The 9812-nt window shown below is 44.1% G+C and overlaps 1 protein-coding gene across 2 annotated transcripts; it reads left to right on the top strand.

Annotated features, from left to right (window-relative positions):
• Positions 1–3068: 3068 nt before the first annotated feature.
• Positions 3069–9350, top strand: RGS4 (regulator of G protein signaling 4; the record flags this gene model as incomplete). Of its 2 annotated transcripts, XM_080824955.1 has the most annotated exons (6): positions 3069–3223; positions 6085–6189; positions 6498–6559; positions 7135–7301; positions 7723–8370; positions 8456–9350. In XM_080824955.1, the coding sequence occupies 5 exons, from the start codon at positions 3180–3182 to the stop codon at positions 7960–7962; spliced, it is 618 nt and encodes a 205-aa protein (XP_080681081.1). The 2 variants fall into 2 exon arrangements, with proteins under 2 accessions (XP_080681081.1, XP_080681082.1); XM_080824956.1 differs by lacking the exons at positions 7135–7301; positions 8456–9350 and having other exon boundaries at positions 3180–3223; positions 7723–7793.
• Positions 9351–9812: the final 462 nt, after the last annotated feature.

The following is a 9812-nucleotide window of genomic DNA, read 5'->3' on the forward strand; positions in this document are numbered from 1 at the left end:
TGTGAAATGGGACCACTGTAAGCCTTCTTTCACCATGAAAGATCTCACTCCAGATCCCACCTCTTCGAAGTGGCCTTTCTGAGCACGTTGGCTAAATGAGCTCCTTGCCATTCGGTTTTTTTCTGTGACATCACTTGCTTATTTTCTTCATGGCATGGGTTAAAATCTGGAATTACATGTTTATTTGCTGACTCCTTCTACCTGGGTGGAAATTCTGCTCGGGTGGGGACTTGCCTGCCTGTGGTTCTTCAGACAGAACCTGTCACAGAGTAGGTGCTCAAAAGACAGGTCTTAAATCAACGAATAAATAAAAAGTAGGTCTTTTGAGAATGAAGCTGTTCCACCTCACGAGAATCATTCAGGAATGACAAATCACAGAATGATAGAACAAAAGGCTTTGTGCATGTCAGAGAAAGAGGGCGGAAAATTGTCAAGGTATCATGATGTACCCGTCTTTGCCTCCTCAAACATAATCCAGTCCCACAGTGTAAAATAAGTTAACTTATATAAAGCTTTCCCAAACATTCTTTGAAATATTAAAACTCTTAAGAAATTAAGAAATTGCAGTTAAAGAAGTGAAATAATATGAAATGCCTTGACAGATGAATAGGTAATCACAAACTTAAAAAAAGACCTGGATTTAATAGAGAACCAGAGCAATGTGGTTCCTTGCTGTCAGGGACCAAGAGAAAATCAGGCAGGGTCTCCTTGAAGGAAATGCTTAAAATTAATATTGCATTTTGTTATCTGCCATATATAATCTAACAATAAACAATATTTGCCTAGCACTTTACATTTTACAAATATCTCTGTTTACATAGTTTATCTCATTTGATATGACAGTTTAATAATACTATAGTCAGTAGAAAATCCACACCACCTAGTTTCAAGAAACCAGTTCTATCAGTAAAAAGCCGAGATCTTGGCAAATCACTTTTCTTCTTGTTTACCTTTTTGGTAAAATGAAGGAGTTAGCCTAGATTACCTTGAATCCCATCTAGCTTATCTATTGGTACTATTTGTATTTAACTTATGACAAGTCACGCTTCTCTTTGACCCAGGTTCAAGGTCTTCATTCATGTTGCTAAAATCAAATTATTTGAATGATCACTCTCTTGGGTGCCTACGTAAATAAAGAAGGCCCTGGTCTTTCTCTTTTAGTTATTCTCTACTCTTTAATGCCAATTCTGACCAGTCCATCTCCCTACCTTCCTTGGTCTGATGGCCTCTGCCATTTTGCATTGCACTGTGTCTCCTTCTCCAACACAACCAAGGACAACTGTCCGCTTCTCCCTCTCTCTCTCTCTCTCTCTCTCTCACACACACACACAACACACACACACACACACACACACACACACACATAAAATGTATCTGTTCCATGTTAAACCTTAAGGAAAAGTTGTCTGTAGTTAATCTAATTTTTTTCCTATCTTCCTTGGAGAAAGCCAGAGAATTTTTCCTATAATTTAAATACATCTTCTAGAAATTATGGCCGTGCCATCATTTTCTTTTTTCTCTGCCATCTCCCTGCTCTGAGAGCCATGGACTGGGGTAATGGGGTGCGCAGTGTGGGATGTCTAGGGTCATCTGTATGGTAGACACATTGCTCTTTATCACCTCCCTTTCTATATTCTAGGGTACCTTTGCATCTCCCTGGAACCCATCTATTTTTGTCTTTTCCATCTAAACCATTTGATGCCCCTGCTTCTCATACGTAAAGTACAGTCACTATATCTGGTGATCAGGAGCTTATCTACTTAAAAAAGGAAAGCTGTTTGCATCTGACATAGCAATTCATTTCCTCCTTCCATGCATAGCTTTCCTGCATGGGCGAGACCCCTCGGTCACTCTGGTGTGGGCACTGGAGCCACGACTACAAGAAGGAAACGCCTGCATGGTTCTTCGAGGCATTCAGTCTGTCCTGCTGTGTACAAAAGATACTAACCATACTAACCAGGTGTTCAGAAGCACCTGTAGGGTCAAATAATCTTATGTTCACTCTGAAGCCTGGTAATACATATGCAAATTGCCCATTTTCTTCTTTTTCTACGTTTCCTCCTTCCCTTCCTACCTCCTCCTCCTACCCCACCTCCTCCTCCTTTTTTTGTGTCTGTCTCCGTCTCTCTTCAATATTGTCATGTACCAGTTTGAAGACCCGAATCCATAAGACATAATAAGAGAATAAGTCCATTTGCGGATAAGAACGTGTCTTTGTATTTGTTCATTTACTCCCTCCTCTGGTTCTGCGCGGCTGTGCTGCAGCTTTTTGGCAGGAGGCATGCATATGTGAGAGAGACCATCAGTGCTAGGCTGAATCCTGTTCTTACTAAGATTTCCCGAAAAGTATTCCACAGTCAGTCTGATTACAGATGTGGCTAATCCACTGTCCCTAGGCTAATTTCCTGTGCCACCGGGCATGTAACCTTCTGCTCTCCAGCCATGCCTCTCCGCGCCCGTGCGACAATGTGACAACCCAAGAGGCAACTTCTGCACATCGAGACCTGGAAATCTCCGTCCTGCCAAATCCCCTCTGGAAATAGTGAGGATGAGATCTTGGACCACGTGGGATATGCTATTTCTAATGCAAAAAGGAAGCGCACTGAGATTCAGTCCCAAAATGAGCCCACGAACTCCCGCGGGCGCCTTTCCTTCCAAGAGGCAACCTGCCTCGACACTGTTTTGACCAGAAGAACGAATAAAGCGATGTTTCTTAACATTTGAAACTCTCTCTCCCCTCCCCCACGCCTTTTCTAGAAATTCAAAACCCCAGACCGACATCGGCAGAGACAGGGAGCACATTTTTCTTTTTTGTTCGCCTGCTTCGCAAGAGCTTGGTCTCAGGCTGTTCACTTTGCTGGGTGATGCGTCAGTGCCTCCCCGCGTAACTCTCCCCTCCCGCGGCGGGGCGGGGGGGGGGGGGGCGGGCTGCGGCGGGGCGGCGGTTTCAGAGCTGCCGCCTGATTGGCCAGGTGGCTGCGGGGCGGTGGTTTCAGAGCTGCCGTCTGATTGGCCGGGCGGCCGCGCTGGGCTATAAAAGGGACCCCGGCAGGCTCCGGAGCAGCTCCGAGGAGTCTGACAGCATCTTCTCCGGGGAAAGGCCAAGTGCGCTCAAAACCGAAGCCACAGCTCTTCCTGCCGCATTTCCTCCCCAGCTTGCGAATCCCACACCAAACAAGATGTGCAAAGGACTTGCAGGTCTGCCGGCTTCTTGCCTGAGGAGGTAAGATTATTTTCAGCCACTCACCACGTCAAACTTTCCGATAGACTTTCTTAGTTACTTACCTGTACTCCTTACTGACCTAGTTCTTTGGAATTAGAAACAGTGTGGTCTGGGGGTGGGGGGTGGGGGCTCAACTTGCTAGCTTTCCTCGAAGATCAGCTCAAAATTGTCCCTGGAGACGTGTGCCCCTCTGAATGTTGGCACTTATGTGTTGTTTTATATGACCTCGGTTTTGAGGGCTGTTCTGATCCTCTCACCGAGCTAGTTCGAGTGAAGAATTGATACGAGTTTTTGGACCAAATGCAGTGGTCTGTGATGGCATGACTGGGGTCTGTGGAATCGTGTCTCTGACCTTTCTGACGGGGTGGTTTAGGGGAAGATAGCCCAAATGAGGTTAGACTACATCACAGACACTGTTTTCTGTGTGGTGCTGCAGTATCTTCTACTGTTTATGTCCTTATAAGCAAGTGTGGCAATACAGTATGAGTTCCAATATGAGACCCTCCCTTTTCTTATTGCCCTTTCCCCCAGTTCCTGAAATGCCTTATGTGAGTGGTGGTTGAGAAGTATTGATCCTAACAATTCAGTTAAGGGTTCTGTAGACGATCTCATCCTGCAGACATTGTTTTGTTGATGTATTGTCTCTTGATTTAAAAAAAGGTAAAGCTACTCCATAGCTCCTCATATGCCTTTGGCTTAAAAAAAAAAAGTATGAATAAATGCTTTCAGAGACTGTTTACATATTAGCCAGCTGAAGAAAAATACAAAACTAGTGCATATGATATTATTTATTCTTACAGTTAAAGGCAGAAAGTCAGTCTGTATGTATACTACCCCCTTGCTTCCCTGCAAATAAGAACTACCTTAAATCTCACCTTAGAAATATCCCAGAAAGCAAGTCTCCTGTGCACTTCTTAGAAGTATACCTTTCAAATATTCTGTCATTCAGGAGTGTGAAACAATATTCTTTATTAAATGTACTTTCTTGGCTGCTTTAAAATGAAGCAGGAGGGTCTGGCTGGGAATATGTACGGAGTAAGTTCCACTGACCGCTACCATTGCTCTCCTGAGATGAAGGGAGCAAATTACTCCAAGCTTCAGTTAACTCCTACATAAAATCAACCACACAAAATACAGGAGTGTCAGGGAAGAGTTATGCCCTGGTAAGTATTTAGGGAGACAGATGAAAGGTTGCACTAGTCAGTCCAAGGAGCTGACAAGCTAAGCTGGGGAGGTAACCTGTATCGCAGCAAGGTCAATGGCTCTTCCATCTCCTCACTGGTCAACTTCCAATCAACCACTCCAACACTTCAACTATTCCAACACTTCAACACGCTAACATCACTGCAGAAGGGCATGAACTACTCAAGGTCACATAGGCAGTACATGGCCAAGTGCACATCAAATCCAGCTTCCTGACTCACCTCTGAAGTCATGCTGGTTTTCATCTTATGGTTGCATTGCGCGTTTTTAGGACAAATGTAACAACCTTGCTGAGCATAATTCCAGCTCTTTATGCAATGACTTGCATTGGTTAATAACTTAGATCTCGGCCTGACCCGGCACATGGAAATGTGAAGTGAGTTCTGTTTTGACAGAATCATGACATATATGTATCTTAGAATCACTCGAGCCTTCATGATTATATCTTGCTCTCATTAAGGAGGGTTTTGCATCTCCTGACCAGTCGGAGAAACAGGGTGAGGGGAGGGAATCAGTCTTGTGAGGAAGAGAAAATACCATTCATATTAGGGGCAGTCCAAGAACATAATGGAATTCAAGCTCGCTGGAGAAAGGTGCATCGATAGGCCACTGATAGAACAGGAGCTGTCCTAAAATGTCTTTTTATCCTTGTGACTTTATTTTTCTCCTTCTCAGGAGGAATGTCGAGTCACTCATTTCTTCTAAAGTGACATTGCTCTTTTAAAACTATTTCTTGGCTTTTATAATAAAAGAGATACAAACAAAAGAGTAATTAACAAAGAGAAAGTTGAGCTTAAAAACTTATTAAAAGGTCCTTCTTTCTGAGGAAGTCATGCACCCCGCTTTCCCCCAGCTACCTGTTAAACAGTGCAATAAGCTGGAAACTCTGCTTTAATTAAAGTCACTAGCTGCAGCGGTGACTCTTGCCTGCTTCTCTGTTGTTTTTAAGGCTTGGATGCCCTTTATAGTGTAAATGCTCTTAATGTGTAGATATTAAACAGGAAAGCAGTAGGAGTGGCAGCAGCAGCAGCAGCGAGAGATTTCTCTAGAAGCAAACTTGAAGTTGCTCAGGTGTTGGCCAGAGCATTGGCATTTGCCACCCCTCCACTTCCCTCTGCTGGAGCTGCCCACCCACCTCCATGAATATCCCATAACGTGAACCTCTTGGCACCACCTCAGGTGCGGCTGGGACCGGACTGCCCTTTCCCAGGTGATGGTGCCTCTGTAGGTCCCTCTGTTAGCAAGGAGGCAGGTGGGAACGGGAACCACTGTCCAGAAGGTGGCGTGCGGCAGGAAGGCACCTTGTTCTGCCGTTAACTGCTTGCTCTCCCCTTCCCATAAATTACCCAAAGAGCAGTCACATTTTCACCGTGTTTCTGTTAAAAACACCAAAGCGTTCATCAGTCAAAATGACAGGTTTACAGAAGAGGCTCCTGCAGCCGATTGAGGGTCTGAATTCTGTTGCAGACAGAGCAGCCTGGGCTGTTGTTTCCTAGTGAGTCAGAGGCAGACGCAGCAGTAGGATCTCCTTTTCCTGACAGCTCACGCCTGAATGAACTGCCCCTACTCCTTTACTAGTAGTGGACTCTTTGAGCTCTGCCACTAAGGTATCTTTTAAAAGAGCTGATTAGCATTATTCTTTTTCTTCTTCTGTGCAGTGCAAAAGATATGAAGCATCGTCTAGGTTTCCTGCTGCAGAAGTCTGATTCCTGTGAACATAATTCTTCCCACAGCAAGAAGGACAAAGTGGTGGTTTGTCAGAGGTAAGAGAAAAGGCCTCTGTGGAGACCCCAATGAGTATTAACTATTTAATGTCAGGATGTTCTATGAGGAGAAAAGGAAGTTGTGTTCCTAGTTAAACTAGATTTGGATCAAGGTGGCATCCATTTTCATGAAGACAGTACTTTCGTGTGAAATGTCCAGGCATTAATGGAAAGACTGCCCTAATCAACAACAGGTCTCATCATAGGGATGGGACAGAAAATATCTGCATGTTTTCAGGACTTAAATTTCTTGCCCTAAGTTTGTATCATGGCATTCAAGTTACTCTTTCTCTCTGTAATGTCTCTAGGGTGAGCCAAGAGGAAGTCAAAAAATGGGCTGAATCACTGGAAAACCTGATCAGCCATGAATGTAAGTCTGACGGCTTTCTTCCCCACTAGGATGAGGACAAAAGCTCTCTAGATAGACAAATTATGTCCTACTATATTTGATCTAATAGGAAATGCAGACACAATTGGGTTTCTTCTGACTTCCAGACTCAGGAGAACCAGTCTGCTTGAAATTTTACCATGCCCTCGAGCTTTGTGATAGACAAGGAGATGTTCATACAGAAACCATGTGGAAAACCATCTCTCTCACCACATGGGAAAAAGGTAGAGGGAAAAAGTTCCGAATATGGAGACTTCTTAGGAATCAGCTTTAGTTTCTCTTTCTCAAACTTCCTTTGGCAATTGGTGGCTGCATGGGTGTTTCAGAAACACTGAGACTTCAAACCTTGAGCAAGAAGCACTAGTTATAACTGGGATCCAATAGATGTCAAACAGATTAGGGCCACCTGACCCCAAGTGGCCCCCAGAAAGTGGGGAGGGAGGGGTCATTTGACCCCATGCTTTATTCTCTCAAGCACCTAGGCTTTCTCTGAAATACACTGTCCCAAGTGGCCTGCTGGTGTGATGATTATGGTGGATCTTTCTCTTCCATCACAGGTGGGCTGGCAGCTTTCAAAGCTTTCTTGAAGTCTGAATACAGTGAGGAGAACATCGACTTCTGGATTAGCTGCGAAGAGTACAAGAAAATCAAATCGCCCTCTAAACTAAGTCCCAAGGCCAAAAAGATCTATAATGAATTCATCTCAGTCCAGGCAACCAAGGAGGTAGGTCTTCATGGCAGAGAGCTCTCTGGATCTTAGTGAATTTTCCTGCAAGTGGTATTCAGTGGTGTGGATCTTTAGATCACCTGAGTTAAAGGAAAAAATCTGACAATGGAGGAGGTCATTATAATCTCCGGAAATCAATCAGTTAAGAAACTCTTTCATCCGGATGACTTAGATGATCTCCCTTAATGAGTTATTTGATAAATCTTCCCGTTTGTGAGAAAGAACAAATATATTGCCTTGCCCACCTAGAAGCAGATGAGCTTTTTACACTGTCTCGCATGAACCAGGGTTGAGTTAACTGTTCTTCTTTTCATTTCTGGGGTATGGAGGAATGACACAGATCACTCACCACAAAGCATGCGGCCTCCCAGCCTCAACGGGGCAATGTGTCTAATACATCTTGGCCTTTGCCCTGCAGGTAAACCTGGATTCCTGCACCAGGGAGGAGACAAGCCGGAACATGCTAGAGCCCACAATAACCTGCTTTGATGAGGCCCAGAAGAGGATTTTCAACCTGATGGAAAAGGATTCATACCGCCGCTTCCTCAAGTCTCGATTCTATCTTGACCTGGCCAACTCTTCCAGCGCGGGGTCAGAGAAGCAGAAAGGAGCCAAGAGTTCTGCAGACTGTCCTTCCCTGGTCCCCCAGTGCGCCTGATTCTCACAGGGCACTGGAGGCCTGAGATGCTAAGACTCTATGCCTGGAAAACCTGAGGCCAAATATTGATCTGTATTAAGCTCCAGGGCTTTATCCACATTGTAGCTTAGTGTTCATGCTGCCTGCCATGTGTGAGTCTCTCCTGTGTAAGAAGTAGATCTAGTTTTGGTGTTTGGTTTCCATCAGGGCAGGACCTCCTTCCAGTCCAGCTTTCCCAGAATTCCTTTAGGGTGCCACGTGAGCGAGTATCCAAAGAATGGTTTTGGAGGGGTGGCTTTCCAAAGACTGTTGCAGTTCTCTTCTCCCAACGGCTTGACCTCAGGTTGGTTGGTTGGTACATTTCATGTGACATCCATAAGCACATGTATTCTGTTGGCACTTTCTCTGAACTCTAGATGTTAAGATATGGTTGATCTATTATGTGTACCTATGTGTGTGTGTAAATACATGTATACATGTATTTATGTATACATGTATTTACACACACACATAGGTACACATTCTATGTATATGTGTCTATATGTATATATACATATATATTTCTGCAAGAAGAGATAGGAAGGACCCTAGGTGCTCATCACCGGAGTGTGTGTACATACCTACATGCATGTACTGATCTCTGGCCTTTCATCCTGCAATCAAACAGGCAAACAGAGCCAGCTGCCGTGCAGGCCAAGAGAGGGATGCTAATCTGCGGAAAGTTGATTCTGTAAATTCCACAGGTCTTGTTGGAGACACATTCGAGGGACTCCATGCATAATTCAACCACCGACAGCCTCCACGTTGAACAGTATTCTAAGGAGCCAATATCATAAAGAAGCTTATGCCTGGCTGACACAGTTCTGTCTTTAGCTGGTTATTACTGTTGGCACTTTTCAGTCCTGAAGCTGCTGGCCTCCCCTTCTCTGCCCGAGTGCTTGGTATGTGGTTATCAGCAGCCGGGCTGGCACGGGAGTTGGGAGAGAAGATGCTTGAGCTGAATGAAGACGGGGAGGTAGGGCCTCGCCAGCTCTCCCTGTTGTAAGATGCTGGCTGAGTGAGGGCATAGAACTTCAAGGTTAATAGTCTTATCCTCTCTTCTTTTCTCTTCTCCTGACCAAGGTGCTCTCCTCATTTTGTTTTTTCCTGAGGACTTCAGCCATCAGTTGAGGCTCCTTACCTCACTGTGGGTTTGGTTGGTTGTTTCCCTATAATGGCTCCAGGCTATATACCTCCCCTTAACGAACCAGCAGGGTGGGAAGGATTGTATTTTATAAAGGACAAACATGTTTTTACAAACTGAAAAGCCCTCACAAGTTTCTCTTTTGAAAGTAGGAGCTTGTTCATTCCACACCAAACATCAGGGCTGCACATATCTCTTTCCAGGCTCCGAGACTAAATGAGAGAGGAAAAAAGGAAAAAAAAAAAAAAAAGAACAGAAAAAAAAAAAGATACCAATTGTTAGAACTACTGTTTGGAACTTTTCAAGGCACAAGAAATACTTGAAAATTTCTCATTTATGTTATTTATGATGTTGTTTTCTACAATGTTTTTATTATTGTATTGTTTTATAAGTGGAGGTGCAGGATATCACCTGAATTATTAATGAATGGCCAGGAAGTAATTTTCTTCTCATTCTTCTAAAACTACAGCCTTTGAAGTGCACACACACACACACACACACACACACTCACGCATGCCAATTGCACCGATTTCTTCAGCATAAATAACATGCGTGAGCACCTTGTGGCTTTTAAGCCAACAGACTGGGTTGCAGAATGAAAACACCAGAGTGTATCTATACAAATATCACTGTATTAAAGATGTAGGTTTTCTCTATTGTGCCCTTCTTGTCTCTCTGGCAGTCTTAC

This window comes from Martes martes, assembly GCF_963455335.1.
Source record: "Martes martes genome assembly, chromosome: 15".
In the NCBI taxonomy this organism is placed as follows: domain Eukaryota; kingdom Metazoa; phylum Chordata; class Mammalia; order Carnivora; family Mustelidae; genus Martes; species Martes martes.